General features: G+C 53.0%; 1 protein-coding gene across 2 annotated transcripts in view; it reads right to left on the reverse strand.

Moving 5' to 3' along the window:
• The window catches only part of HELZ (helicase with zinc finger), a 70,624-nt gene extending 56,639 nt beyond the window's left edge, over positions 1–13,985 (reverse strand). The window contains exons 1-2 of one of the 2 annotated variants that reach the window (XM_066587297.1): positions 13,914–13,985; positions 2,403–2,620 (exon numbers count right to left, since the gene is read on the reverse strand). In XM_066587297.1, coding sequence (XP_066443394.1) covers positions 2,403–2,603 — 201 coding nt within the window. In that variant the 5' untranslated portion in view covers positions 2,604–2,620; positions 13,914–13,985. Of the gene's footprint in view, positions 1–2,402; positions 2,621–5,121; positions 5,159–13,913 lie in introns of those variants that run through there. The other variant, XM_066587298.1, reaches the window with a different exon arrangement.
• Positions 13,986–15,761: the final 1,776 nt, after the last annotated feature.

Raw genomic sequence — 15,761 nt, forward strand, 5'->3', positions numbered from 1 at the left:
AAGATTCGGGTGCTGCTGCGGCTGACAGGTGAGTCGCAGCGGGGAGCAGGGGAGAGCGGGTGGGAGAGAGGGAGAGAAAGATCTCCCCTCCGTCCCTCCCCGCTCGCCCCTGCAGCTCCCCGCTCCATGCCGGCACCCGAATCTTCAGGGACGAGCACAGCGATACTCGGATAAAGCAAATTACTCGAGCGAGTAGTGCTTTTCCGAGTACGCTCACTCACCCCTAGTAATCACCTTACTGTGCAAACGGAAACCTTAGTGCCCGCTGCCACCAAATCTTCCCGCAGGTCTTTGACCACCTGCCACCTCAGTAAAGAACTGGTGATAGCCTCCCTTTTCTGCCACATCCTGGTAGTGTAACCAATGTTTGTGAACTATGCTTCTAACGCTATCTCTAAGAATATTCAGCGCCTCGGCTAGCTTTTTGTATCCTCTTTCTTGTTTGTGCAAGGCAACAATCTCTCTTTTTGAATCACTCTCTTGACTTTGCCCCATTTCCAACAAGCAGTCAAACATCCCAATCAACAAAGCTTTCACCAGTCCAGGAATTTGATGTGTTTTATCTTAAGCACACCTGATGCAACAAATGAAGCCCAGGATTAGTTGCATCAGGTGTGCTTAAGCTACACCTGATTTGTACATGTGTGCTCTTATAATAGATTTTACTAAGGGGTTTGAATAATTTTGAAGCCGCTTTCACACGGCCGAGAAAATTGGGCGTGATTTGTGCTTTGTGAGATGCACAAATATGAAGCCCATTCTTTCTAAGGGAGTCACATACATTAGTGCTTTTTTTTGTCTAGCATGTCAACCCCTATCTTGGCACGTTTCCCGAAACGCATCATCAATTGTTTACAATGGGATAGGAAAACACATTGTACAGCGTGCGTGCAAGCGTGATATAAGGTTTCCATCACAAGCTCACCGAAGTGATGGGAGACGTTTTTGACAGAAGAACTCCTTGCATCCACTGGTACATCGCATGTGTGCGATATTGGGCTGAGTTTCACGGCCCGATATCGCGCTCATCGTGTGTAGGGAGCCTGAAGTAGTCAATAAAAGTGGTATTTAGTGTTAATCTGGAGAAAATACTTGGTATATTAGTTGTGTTTGAGTTATTCATATTGCTTTTGTTTGCCTTCTGCAAATAGCTGAAAGTTTGTAAATCCGGCAAATAAGCCTAATTTGCAATGGGGGTTGAATATAGCCAGACACCAGTTACTATATATACACAGACAGCCTGTATAATTCTCCAGAGCTGCAGTCTCTCTTCTGCTGGTTGCTACTGAAAACAGTCAGCAAGCTTGAGGATGGACGGAACCTACCAGTTTAGCTCATGTTTTCCTACATCAGAAGACTGTATATAGCCAGGTGTAAACACACTGTACTATTGTACCTTGACGCCACCACAAGTGGTGGGTGTATACCACTGCTGGGCTGCTTGACAACCAGGTAAAGCCCTCCACTGCCCTATTGGCTGAAGTGACCTCTCGGGCGGAGATTGCGTTTACTTACCTCTCCAGCGCTGTGCCTTGTGCTGCGGGGAGTACTACATGGCAGCTGCAGCGAGTGACCCCGCTGATGCTGTGGGTTATTTGCGGCTGCTCCTCCTTTCTCACCTCACGCCGGCAGTGATGTCTGGCCTCCCAGCCTTCGGTCATGAACGGCGCAGCGGCCCTTTAGTGTTCGGGCTGCAGCTTCCGAGCAGTAACGCTGTGTGCCCGCACAATCATCGCTGCGATCATCGCCTGCCTTCAGCGCTGCAGGTGATTCTCTCCTCCTCCTGCACAGGGCCAGTAAGACCTGGGGTGGCACTGGGGAATGGGGGGGGCTTACACGCTACTGGGGCGAAGAGGTGACATGGGCGCTGTAGCAGCATTGAACTCTTTTGCCTACCATGGAGGGTTAGGGTTACGCTTAGTTTAACTGTTAGCCTTACATTAATCGCTGAAAATGCTTTCACGTTAATGGCGGCCGGCTCTCACATGGAAGCATTTACAGGTAAATGTAAGACTAACACTTAAACTAATCCTAACCCTAACCCTCCATCCCACCCAAAACGCCTTCCGCGCTGCTAGCCAATCAGGCAGTGGGTGCGTCACCAGGCTGTCAAGCAGCCTAACAGTGGTGTACACCCACCACTTCCGGTGGATTTAAGGTACAACAGTACCTAAACACACTTCCCAGAATGCAAGAGCAAAACATCAGCCATTACTCGGTATTACTGGAAAATGTCAGGTATTCTATAGTCCATCCAAAGGATGGGGTTCAGGGGTGAACACAGGCTTTAAAACCGCAGCCAGAGCGAGGGGATTATAAACCCTAGCAACTCAGTTTACTCCAAGTTGCAGCACCGTTTTAACTTAAGGGCGCCCCCTATCATCTCGGAATTACACACTCACCAACTGTAGGAACGAGGAGATGCGGTACAGCAGGCTCTCGATCTTGATGCGGTTGATCTGGGTGGAGTAGGCGGCTGTGCTCTTGTAGTGGCTGAGGGACAGTAGACATTCTGTGCAATGCTTCACGGCTGCTTCATAGTCCGACCTCCGGAATGATTCACATGCTTGTTCACAAGGATGAGCAGGTCTTCTGTCTGCCATGACTCAGGACAGAACTCCTGCCGAGGGAACACAACATCATCACATAATCCCAGAGAGGCACATAGGGAAACCAAGGCATTAGTAACAGAGGACAGAGCAGCAACAAGATATAGGGGTAGGCTGTCAGTAATAGATGAGATGCTGTCACTATAGTATAAGGTGTGTGGATGTCATGTCTGATCAGTATAATTATATTATACCAGTGATGTCAGTATAAGGGGGGGGGGGGGGCTGTGACAACCCCTCAGACATGATATAGGGGCTGGTTGTCAGTAATAGATGGGATACTGTCACTATAGTATAAGGTGTGTGGATGTCATGTCTGATCAGTGTAATTATATTATATTATACCAGTGATGTCAGTATAAGGGGGGGGGGCTGTGACAACCCCTCAGACATGATATAGGGGCTGGTTGTCAGTAATAGATGGGATACTGTCACTATAGTATAACGTGTGTGTGGATGTCATGTCTGATCAGTATAATTATATTATATTATACCCAGTGATGTCAGTATAAGGGGGGGGGGCTGTGACAACCCCTCAGACATGATATAGGGGCTGGTTGTCAGTAATAGATGGGATACTGTCACTATAGTATAAGGTGTGTGGATGTCATGTCTGATCAGTGTAATTATATTATACCAGTGATGTCAGTATAAGGGGGGGGGGCTGTGACAACCCCTCAGACATGATATAGGGGCCGGTTGTCAGTAATAGATGAGATACTGTCACTATAGTATAAGGTGTGTGGATGTCATGTCTGATCAGTGTAATTATATTATATTATAGCCAGTGATGTCAGTATAAGGGGGGGGGGGGGGGGCTGTGACAACCCCTCAGACATGATATAGGGGCTGGTTGTCAGTAATAGATGGGATACTGTCACTATAGTATAAGGTGTGTGGATGTCATGTCTGATCAGTGTAATTATATTATATTATACCAGTGATGTCAGTATAAGGGGGGGGGGGGGGGCGTGACAACCCCTCAGACATGATATAGGGGCTGGTTGTCAGTAATAGATGAGATACTGTCACTATAGTATAAGGTGTGTGGATGTCATGTCTGATCAGTGTAATTATATTATATTATACCAGTGATGTCAGTATAAGGTGGGGGGGGCTGTGACAACCCCTCAGACATGATATAGGGGCTGGTTGTCAGTAATAGATGGAATACTGTCACTATAGTATAAGGTGTGTGGATGTCATGTCTGATCAGTGTAATTATATTATATTATACCAGTGATGTCAGTATAAGGGGGGGAGGGGCTGTGACAACCCCTCAGACATGATATAGGGGCTGGTTGTCAGTAATAGATGGGATACTGTCACTATAGTATAAGGTGTGTGGATGTCATGTCTGATCAGTGTAATTATAGTATACCCAGTGATGTCAGTATAAGGGGGGGGGGGCTGTGACAACCCCTCAGACATGATATAGGGGCTGGTTGTCAGTAATAGATGGGATACTGTCACTATAGTATAAGGTGTGTGGATGTCATGTCTGATCAGTGTAATTATATTATACCAGTGATGTCAGTATAAGGGAGGAAGGCTGTGACAACCCCTCAGACATGATATAGGGGCTGGTTGTCAGTAGTAATGAGTTCCCACATACAGGTAACAGATGAGACTCGGCTCACTCGCAGCTGCTAATAGCCTTACTGGCAGCTGATTGCGTATTCACCGATAGCCGTGAGTGGCCGGAGTCTCATCTGCAAGCCTTCCTATAGGCGGAAAGACTCCCAAGATAGATCAAACTGAAAGATCCTGTAGGAGGCGCTAACGTTTGCTTCCTATCATCAGAAGTGACCCCTAAAGTAATGCCCCCCTCTCTGTGCCAGTTTGAACTGCCTCTTTAGCCCCTTAAGAACAGCCCATACGTCTTTTGACGGCTCTGTGTTAGAAGCCTGGCGCGGGTCTCCCAAGCCAGGGGAAGCGGGTGCTTGGCTGTCGGTTGACATCCGGACACTTGCTCTAATAGCGGGAACCGAAGATACCTTCAATTCTTGCTATTCAACTTATTACACACCATGGTCAGTGCGACCTCAACATGTAAAAGGCTAACAGAGGGAGGGCACTTCCTCTGTTACCCACCGGCCCCCCGTGATGTGATTATGGGGTCAAATGGGTTGCTATGGCACCCTGACGCCTGGACATAGCCTCTGGGTCTGCCAACTACGGTGGCCTATGAGGCTCAGCCTCTGGCTGACCTTCATAGGCTGTCTGATGCCCTACCATACTGATGTATAGTAATGTTTTAGAAGAATGCTAAAAGCTACTGGTAATAAAGTCCCCCGATGGACAAAAACAAAAGTTGAAGTCTAAAAAAATAAAAAATAGAAATAAAAATATCAAAATCCCACCTTTCCCCGTTGCTATGTAAAAAGGAGAAAAAAAATATACATATCACACATGTGGTATAGTAGCGTTCATAGTGACCAGAGGAAAGAGATAAAATATTATGTAAAAAAATAATACAAAAATCATGGCAAAAAAAGTCACTTTTGCTCACCTTACAGAAAAATGGAATAGAAAGTGATCAAAATGTTGCATCAATTAAAGGGGTTGTCCCGCGGCAGCAAGTGGGTCTATACACTTCTGTATGGCCATATTAATGCACTTTGTAATGTACATTGTGCATTAATTATGAGCCATACAGAAGTTATAAGAAGTTTTTCACTTACCTGTTCCGTTGCTAGCGTCCTCGTTCCCATGGAGCCGACTAATTTTCGCCGTCTAATGGCCAAATTAGCCGCGCTTGCGCAGTCCGGGTCTTCTTCTGTTCTCAATGGGGCTCCGTGTAGCTCCGCCCCGTCACGTGCCAATTCCAGCCAATCAGGAGGCTGGAATCGGCAATGGACCGCACAGAAGCCCTGCGGTCCACGGAGGGAGAAGATGCCGGCGGCCATCTTCAGCCGGTAAGTAAGAAGTCACCGGAGCGCGGGGATTCAGGTAAGCGCTGTGCGGATTTTTCTTTAGGTCCCTGCATCGGGGTTGTCTCGCGCCAAACGGGGAGGGGGGTTGAAAAAAAAAAAAACCCCGTTTCGGCGCGGGACAACCCCTTCAACGAAGTGCCATTAAAAAGGACAACTGCAAAAAATTCGGTCTGGACATAACGGTACCGGAACAGGATTACGTTAACATATTATCTATACTGCACCATGAAGACCGTCCGGAACGGCAGATTATGTTTATTTTACCTCAAAAAAAAAAATAGAATAAAAAGTAATCAAAATGTTATAGTGGATAAATGAAGACCAGCATTCATCCCACAAAATAACCAGCCCCCATATCGCTGGAATCGTGCTGACCCCGAGAATAAGGGTATCATTATTTATCTTGCACACTGAACGCCGTAAAAACAAAATCCAAAAACAAATAGAAATTCTTTTCCCAATCCCCCTAAAGACCCAATTAAAAAGTTATACAGAACATTTTGTGTACCCAAAAATGGTGCCGCTAAAAAAAAAAAAAAAAGGAAAAATACAGCTGGTCCTGCCAAAAAATTAAAAGGTCCTGGAATGTGACGATGAAAAAAAAAAAACTGAAAAACTAGTTGGTCATTAAGGTGCAAACAGGCTTCATCACTAAGGGGTTAATGCTACTCCTGGCTGTGACGCCAGTTAGGTCTCCAAAAGCTTGCAGTTGTCCAACTAATCCCGGAGGTCCTGTGAGGTGCGCCATCCCTGATCTAGAGGGCTGCTGCTCCGGCACCACCAGGATATGATTAACTGCTCTGTCATGTACTCCACAGCCTCGTGGTCACCGCAGGCGGGTCAGCTGGGGTCACGGATAGAAACGAAGGCTGTGGAACTGGTGCTCCGTGACTTTCACCTACAGTGTAATGTACCGAGTCATCACTTATCCGTCCTCCAGGCCATGCCCTCCTCCATGAAGGGCACAACGTCACTATATCACCTCTGCTTCAGGGGCTAACCACACTGACTTTAGCGCCGTCCGCCATGCGTGGACAATGCTCTGGGTCCGGAGACCCGCGGTCAGGCCAGGAAACACTTCGGAGCTCCACCACTGAGAAGGACGGAGCTAAATACAGTGTGGTTAGCCCTGTAGAACATAACTTGGGGAAATGTGTGCTTATACACTACATTCATATCCAGAGCTGCATTCATAGTTCTGCTGGCTTCTAATGAGCTCTCTGGATTCAGTATGAGCAGAGAATGCAGTACTGCGCTGTCATCTGTGCAGCAGTCCCCGTGGACTTTATGGCAGAATTAGGGCTCCGGGCCACGGACGATCTTGCATTGCGTTACTCGCGGCGATAATCCAGGCGGAGAGTAGCGCAGTGCACGCCTTTCATAGCAGATTGTCAGATTGTAGTATGATGTAATGCTATGATCAAAGCATTGCCTGTTGTGCTCCCCTAGGAGGACTAAAAGAAAATGTAAAAATTAAACAAAGTTTTACTGATCTAAATAAAAACAAACCTTTTGCCATGTTTACAATAAAAGAATCTAAATAAAACAAAAATACATATTTGGTATCGCCGCGTCCGGAAAATTCCGATCTATCAAAGTAACTCCGCACAGAAATGTACTTTTTAGTCACCCTATCTCCAAGAAGAAAATGTAATAAAAAGCCATCATAAAGTTGTACATATTCAAAAATATATAGCAACAGAAACTACAGGTTGTACTGCACAAAATGAGCCCTCACACAACTACGACGGAAACATTTTTAAAAAGTTATTGTGCGCAGAAGACGACAGAAAATAACCTTAAAAAAAAAAAATACAAGTACTACAGCAAAAAAAAAAAAAAAAACTTTACAAGTTTGGTATGGTAGTAATCGTACCGACCCATAGAATAAAGTTATCAGCTCATTTTTGTTGCAGTTTGTGCGCCGTAGAAACAAGATACACTGAAAGATGGCAGGGTGTCATTTTACTCCACTCAGAACTTTGTAAAAGTTTTTCAGTACATTATATGGTACGTTAAATAGCACCATTAAAACTACAACTCGTCCCGCAAAAAACAACCCGCAGACAGCGACGTCCATGGATAAATAAAGGAGTTACGATTTTTTGAACGGGTGGGAGGAAAAAACGAAAATAGAAAAAAAAACAAAAAACTTAGTCACTAAGGGGTTAATGTGCCTATAGATACGGAGTGTCCATTTGACCATCTGATTATTGATCCCCATACAGGCACGCTATTGTATGCTGAGAGGAAGGACATCTATAGGATCAGCGGCGGTCCTCTGCGCCGGAGTCCCAGCTCACACGGACAGCTTCGGGCGCGGTCACATCTCTATCAGCAGCGTATTTACTTGCGTTAAAAACCCCATTCATTTTGTGCGTAAAAACGCGGAGCAAACACACTGCATCCAGCGGGCAGTTACAGGGCGGACCCTGCACCGAGACGGGACAGACTGCGGTTTGTCATGTGCCTCGAGTAAGATCCAGCTGACCTAGAACCCCTAGTGTGGCCCTGAACAAGACGAGAGCACGGGGGCTTATTCACATGGACGCATTACACTGAGCATTACACATGCAAGATTTGCGTCCGTAATACGCAGTGAATAGAGCCCATTAATTCAATGGATGCGGCCGTATGTATTTCAGTCGCAAAAAGAGAAAAAGAAAAAAAAAAACACATTAAACACATTGTGAAGTCCTCTCCTCAGAACAGGTCATCAATATCACATCACTAGGAGTCCCACACAAAGCACCCTGCAAATCAGCTGCTGCGCGCCAAGTAAACTATATACACCCTGACACAAGCTCCGTCCCATTCACTTAAAATACACACATACTATATAAACCCCTCGCCGCCCCCATATGATGGGGGGCCCCCCAGCCGTCCCCCCGCGATGCAGCAGGCCCCCCTTCCCTCAGCAGTCCCCACGCAAAAACGGCCTCTGATTATTTCGGGGATGCAGAGATCCTCCTGTGCGGCTTCCAATGGGGCCGGCGCTGCAAGATGACACAGCCAGATAGGACATGCTGCGGTTTGTTTCCTGCATCACATCGTGGTGCCATGTGGAAAACATCACATGCATGTTTGTGCATCTCGCAGGGCAATCTTCTCGCCCGTGTGACTGCGGCCTAAAGGGGTTGTCACAGGTGAAAAAACATGGAAACAGATGTCCCTGCCTCAAATAACTAAAGGAATCGCACTCCTATCTCTCCTCCCCGGGATACAGGGTAGCGGCTCCCGCAGCGCTCCGGTCTCCGGCAGGTGAAGACACACCATTATTTAGTTTCCTGTTTTAAGGCACGGCCAAATGTTTGTTTATTTTTATTTAGACAACCCCTTTAAGGCCGGCTCACACAAGCGGACGTCCTCCCATTCAGGCGGCCGCAGCGGACTCCGGCTGTGAGCCCCGCTGGTCACCCTGCGTACCTCCCTTACCTGTATGCCGTATGACTGCGGAGGCTCACAGGCAGTCATGCGCAGTACAGGCTTTTGTTTCTTGCGTACCACCGCTTAGCAATGACGCGGGTACCGCAGCCCATGTACGCGGGTACCGCTGCGTGTCCAATCTTTTCACGTTCCTCGTACGCACCGTCCATTGTTTTCAATGGGACAGTAAAACACATTGCATGGCGTGCGCGGTGCATGTGAGCACGATGCGAGGTTTCCCATTGAAAACAGTGAGAAATACTCGCCGATCCACCAACGCGGCAGAAAGTCGCACCGGAGGAGAGCTACTGGACTGAAGTGTTGCAAGGCCCCACCGCCCCCCCAAGCCTGCTCGGACGAGAATGCACTTACTCGAGAAGAGCGATGCTCGTTTCAGTAACTGCATTATGCAAGCGTGCTCGCTCATCTCTATCTACATTGACACAATGTAACAAAGCCTCAGCTGTGAGGGTACTAGGGTGTGTTCATATCTGTGCTAAACGTTGTCATTGTTTTGCTCCATCATCTGTGCAGCGGGTATGACTGGCACCCGATGGACCCCATGGAGCAGAACAGATACGTTGGATTTCCATCATGGGGATCGGCATTATAGCCGACAGAACCGCACTGAAGGAGGCACTATTATTTCCCGGAAAATCAGAAATCTGCCAGGTCGGCTGCTATAGGGACCCCCAAAGCAGATGTCACCAACGCCTCAGGGCCCGATCACACAGCCGTCATGTACCCCGAGTATAAGAAGACTAATGGAGGTCAGAAAGTCACAGGAAACCCTCCTTATATCAGAAAATATTTATCAAAAGACCCCCAAAGAGACCCCAAGAACAAGGGAAAATACGCAGTGCCTGCCAACACAGGACTCCCCAACAGTAGAGACTGTACCCCTATCCCCACCGTCACAAGACCGCCGTCACACCATCCCTGCCGGTCCAGGCCAACACAAGACCGCCGTCACACGACCGCCGTCACACGCCGACACAAGACCGCCGTCACACCATCACCGCCGCTCCAGGCCGACACAGAATCCCCGCCGCTCCAGGCCGACACAGAATCCCCGCCGCTCCAGGCCGACACACCATCCCCGCCGCTCCAGGCCGACACACCATCCCCGCCGCTCCAGGCCGACACACCATCCCCGCCGCTCCAGGCCGACACACCATCCCCGCCGCTCCAGGCCGACACACCATCCCTGCCGCCCCAGGCAGACACAAGGCCGCCGCCGCCACACCATCCCCGCCGCTCCAGGCCGACACAAGGCCGCCGCCGCCACACCATCCCCGCCGCTCCAGGCCGACACAAGGCCGCCGCCGCCACACCATCCCCGCCGCTCCAGGCCGACACAAGGCCGCCGCCACACCATCCCCGCCGCTCCAGGCCGACACAAGGCCGCCGCCACACCATCCCCGCCGCTCCAGGCCGACACAAGGCCGCCGACACAAGGCCGCCGCCACACCATCCCCGCCGCTCCAGGCCGACACAAAGCCGCCGCCACACCATCCCCGCCGCTCCAGGCCGACACAAGACCCCCGCCACACCATCCCCGCCGCTCCAGGCCGACACAAGACCCCCGCCACACCATGCCCGCCGCTCCAGGCCGACACAAGACCCCCGCCACACCATGCCCGCCGCTCCAGGCCGACACAAGACCCCCGCCACACCATCCCCGCCGCTCCAGGCCGACACAAGACCCCCGCCACACCATCCCCGCCGCTCCAGGCCGACACAAGACCCCCGCCACACCATCCCCGCCGCTCCAGGCCGACACAAGACCCCCGCCACACCATGCCCGCCGCTCCAGGCCGACACAAGACCCCCGCCACACCATGCCCGCCGCTCCAGGCCGACACAAGACCCCCGCCACACCATGCCCGCCGCTCCAGGCCGACACAAGACCCCCGCCACACCATCCCCGCCGCTCCAGGCCGACACAAGACCCCCGCCACACCATCCCCGCCGCTCCAGGCCGACACAAGACCCCCGCCACACCATGCCCGCCGCTCCAGGCCGACACAAGACCCCCGCCACACCATGCCCGCCGCTCCAGGCCGACACAAGACCCCCGCCACACCATCCCCGCCGCTCCAGGCCGACACAAGACCCCCGCCACACCATCCCCGCCGCTCCAGGCCGACACAAGACCCCCGCCACACCATCCCCGCAGCTCCAGGCCGACACAAGACCCCCGCCACACCATCCCCGCCGCTCCAGGCCGACACAAGACCCCCGCCACACCATCCCCGCCGCTCCAGGCCGACACAAGACCCCCGCCACACCATCCCCGCCGCTCCAGGCCGACACAAGACCCCCGTCACCCCATCCCCGCCGCTCCAGGCAGACACAAGACCCCCGTCACCCCATCCCCGCCGCTCCAGGCAGACACAAGACCCCCGTCACCCCATCCCCGCCGCTCCAGGCAGACAAGACCCCCGTCACCCCATCCCCGCCGCTCCAGGCAGACACAAGACCCCCGTCACCCCATCCCCGCCGCTCCAGGCAGACACAAGACCCCCGTCACCCCATCCCCGCCGCTCCAGGCCGACAAGACCGCCGTCACACCATCCCCATCGTCACACCATCCCCACTGCACCAACACAACACCACCGTTGCACCATCCCCACCCCCACACCTCACGGCCATCACACCATCCCCAGACCGCCATCATCAGCACCATTCCCCAACAAGATAATACTATCACCACTACTGCACGCCCGCGCAGCACCATAATCACACCACTACTCCCTGACAATATAAAACCACCATCACGGCATTCCCACAACTACTCCAATGTAATGTCGCCACCACGTACCCGCCGCCCCCCACATAACCCCGCCACCACGTACCCGCCGCCCCCCACATAACCCCGCCGCCCCGTAGCCCCTGCCCCCCACATAGCCCCGCCACCATGCACCCACCCCCTCCAGTATAACCCCACCATCATGCACCCACCCCCAATATAACCCCGCCATCATGCACCCACCCCCCATATAACCCCGCCATCATGCACCCACCCCCCCATATAACCCCGCCATCATGCACCCACCCCCCCATATAACCCCGCCATCATGCACCCACCCCCCATATAACCCCGCCATCATGCACCCACCCCCCCATATAACCCTGCCATCATGTACCCACCCCGAATATAACCCCGCCATCATGTACCCACCCCCCCCAATATAACCCCGCCATCATGTACCCACCCCCCCCCCCATATAACCCCGCCATCATGTACCCACCCCCCCCATATAACCCCGCCATCATGTACCCACCCCCCCCATATAACCCCGCCATCATGTACCCACCCCCCCATATAACCCCGCCATCATGTACCCACCCCCCCATATAACCCCGCCATCATGTACCCACCCCCCCCCCACATAGCCCCGCCGCCCCCCACATAGCCCCGCCGCCCCCCACATAGCCCCGCCATCATGCACCCACCCCCTCCAGTATAACCCCGCCATCATGCACCCACCCCCAATATAACCCCGCCATCATGCACCCACCCCCCCCATATAACCCCGCCATCATGCACCCACCCCGAATATAACCCCGCCATCATGCACCCACCCCGAATATAACCCCGCCATCATGCACCCACCCCGAATATAACCCCGCCATCATGCACCCACCCCGAATATAACCCCGCCATCATGCACCCACCCCGAATATAACCCCGCCATCATGCACCCACCCCGAATATAACCCCGCCATCATGCACCCACCCCGAATATAACCCCGCCATCATGCACCCACCCCGAATATAACCCCGCCATCATGCACCCACCCCGAATATAACCCCGCCATCATGTACCCACCCCGAATATAACCCGACCATCATGTACCCACCCCAATATAACCCCGCCATCATGTACCCACCCCCCCATATAACCCCGCCATCATGTACCCCCCCCATATAACCCCGCCATCATGCACCCACCCCCCCCATATAACCCCGCCATCATGTACCCACCCCCCCATATAACCCTGCCATCATGTACCCACCCCCCCCATATAACCCCGCCATCATGTACCCACCCCCCCCATATAACCCCGCCATCATGTACCCACCCAGAATATAACCCCGCCATCATGTACCCACCCCCCCATATAACCCCGCCATCATGTACCCCCCCCATATAACCCCGCCATCCTGTACCCACCCCCCTATATAACCCCACCATCCTATACCCACCGCCCCATATAACCCCGCCATCCTGTAACCACCGCCCCCCCAATAACCCCGCCATCCTGTACCGGCAGCCCCCCCATATAACCCCACCATCCTGTACCCGCCGCCCCCCATATAACCCCACCATCATGTACCCGCCGTCCCCAATATAACCCCACCATCATGTACCCGCCGTCCCCAATATAACCCCACCATCATGTACCCGCCGCCACCAATATAACCCCACCATCATGTATCCACCGCCCCCCATATAACACCCCTATTATCAGCATAAAGTAGTAGCCCCTGATACAGCCGTGGATACTACATTATTACACCCTCCCAGCACGCTGGTATGGTATTTGGCCCCCGCCTGCTGCCCCCAGGAACAAGTTGTAAGTATTCGCACCCCTTTATATAACAAGCTGAAATAACCCCTCTCACCCGGCGTATTGTCCCGCCCGGCCGCCCCCCGCCCCCACACACCCGTCCGGGGTGACCCGCTGCCCCCTCGGTGCCCGTCCTCTGCCCTGCGGCCTGCTCCAACCCTGGCGCCGGGCGCTCGCCTGTTCCTGCAGGCCGGGAATGTAAACAGACGGCCGGGCCGCACTCTGCAGGCCTCTCCGCTGCCCCCTACGGCGCTGGCCTGTCGGTGCAGGCCCCGGGGGTCGGGCAGAGGGCTGTGTGCAGGGCCGGGGGGAGCACCGGGGACCGGTTGGGGGGGGCTCTGTGCCGGGGGGTGTCAGGACTTACCTGTCATTACTTTCTACGCCATCTTGGATCCGACTTGTCAAGAGCTGCAAAGCACGACGGGAAATATACGAGACTCCCAGAGAGGGAGGAAGAGACTGAGGCAGCCGGGAGAGAGAGAGAGAGAGAGAGAGAGAGAGGAAGAGACAGAGACAGAGACAGAGACCGAGGGGGAAGAGAAGGAAGCGTCCGGGAGAGACACATGCAGAGGGAGGAAGAGACCGAGGGAGACACACATGGAGAGGAGGAAGAGACGGACGGAAACAGGGCAGCTGAGAGACCCACGGAGAGGGAGGAAGGGACAGAAACTCAAGGAGACAGGGAAAGAGGAAGAGACAGAGACTGAGGGAGACAGGGAAGATGGAAGAGACAGAGACTCAGGAAGCCACACGGAGGGAGAGACAGACACTCAGAAAGGAAGAGACAGAGACTCGGGGAGACACACAGGGAGGAAGAGACAGAGACTTAGGGAGGAAGAGACAGAGACTCAGGGAGACACAGAGGGAGGAAGAGACAGACTCCGGGAGACACACAGGGAGGAAGAGACAGACTCGGGGAGACACAGAGGGAGGAAGAGACAGACTCAGGGAGACACAGAAGGAGGAAGAGACAGACTCAGGGAGACACAGAGGGAGGAAGAGACAGAGACTGAGGGAGACAGGGAAGATGGAAGAGACAGAGACTCAGGAAGACACACGGAGGAAGAGACAGACACTCAGAAAGGAAGAGACAGAGACTCGGGGAGACACACAGGGAGGAAGAGACAGAGACTTAGGGAGGAAGAGACAGACTCAGGGAGACACAGAGGGAGGAAGAGACGAGACTCAGGGAGACACAGAGGGAGGAAGAGACAGACTCCGGGAGACACAGAGGGAGGAAGAGACAGACTCGGGGAGACACAGAGGGAGGAAGAGACAGACTCAGGGAGACACAGAAGGAGGAAGAGACAGACTCAGGGAGACACAGAAGGAGGAAGAGACAGACTCAGGGAGACACAGAGGGAGGAAGAGACAGACTCAGGGAGACACAGAGGGAGGAAGAGACAGACTCAGGGAGACACAGAGGGAGGAAGAGACAGACTCAGGGAGACACAGAGGGAGGAAGAGACAGACTCAGGGAGACACAGAGGGAGGAAGAGACAGACTCAGGGAGACACAGAGGGAGGAAGAGACAGACTCAGGGAGACACAGAGGGAGGAAGAGACAGACTCAGGGAGACACAGAGGGAGGAAGAGACAGACTCAGGGAGACACAGAAGGAGGAAGAGACAGACTCAGGGAGACACAGAGGGAGGAAGAGACGAGACGCACAGGGAGGAAGAGACAGAGACTCAGGGAGACACACAGGGAGGAAGAGACAGAGACTCAGGGAGACACAGAGGGAGGAAGAGACAGACTCTGAGAGACAGAGGGAGGAAGAGACAGACTCCGAGAGACACAGAGGGAGGAAGAGATAGACTCCGGGAGACACAGAGGGAGGAAGAGACAGACTCAGGGAGACACAGAGGGAGGAAGAGACAGAGACTCAGGGAGACACAGAGGGAGGAAGAGACAGAGACTCAGGGAGACACAGAGGGAGGAAGAGACAGAGACTCAGGGAGACACAGAGGGAGGAAGAGACAGAGACTCGGAGACACAGAGGGAGGAAGAGACAGAGACTCAGGGAGACACAGAGGGAGGAAGAGACAGAGACTCAGGGAGACACAGAGGGAGGAAGAGACAGAGACTCAGGGAGACACAGAGGGAAGAAGAGACAGCCTCAGGGAGACACACAGGGAGGAAGGGACAGAGACTCAGGGAGACACAGAGGGAGGAAGGGACAGAAACTCAAGGAGACAGGGAAAGAGGAAGAG

This window comes from Eleutherodactylus coqui, chromosome 13 (assembly GCF_035609145.1).
Source record: "Eleutherodactylus coqui strain aEleCoq1 chromosome 13, aEleCoq1.hap1, whole genome shotgun sequence".
Lineage (NCBI taxonomy): Eukaryota > Metazoa > Chordata > Amphibia > Anura > Eleutherodactylidae > Eleutherodactylus > Eleutherodactylus coqui.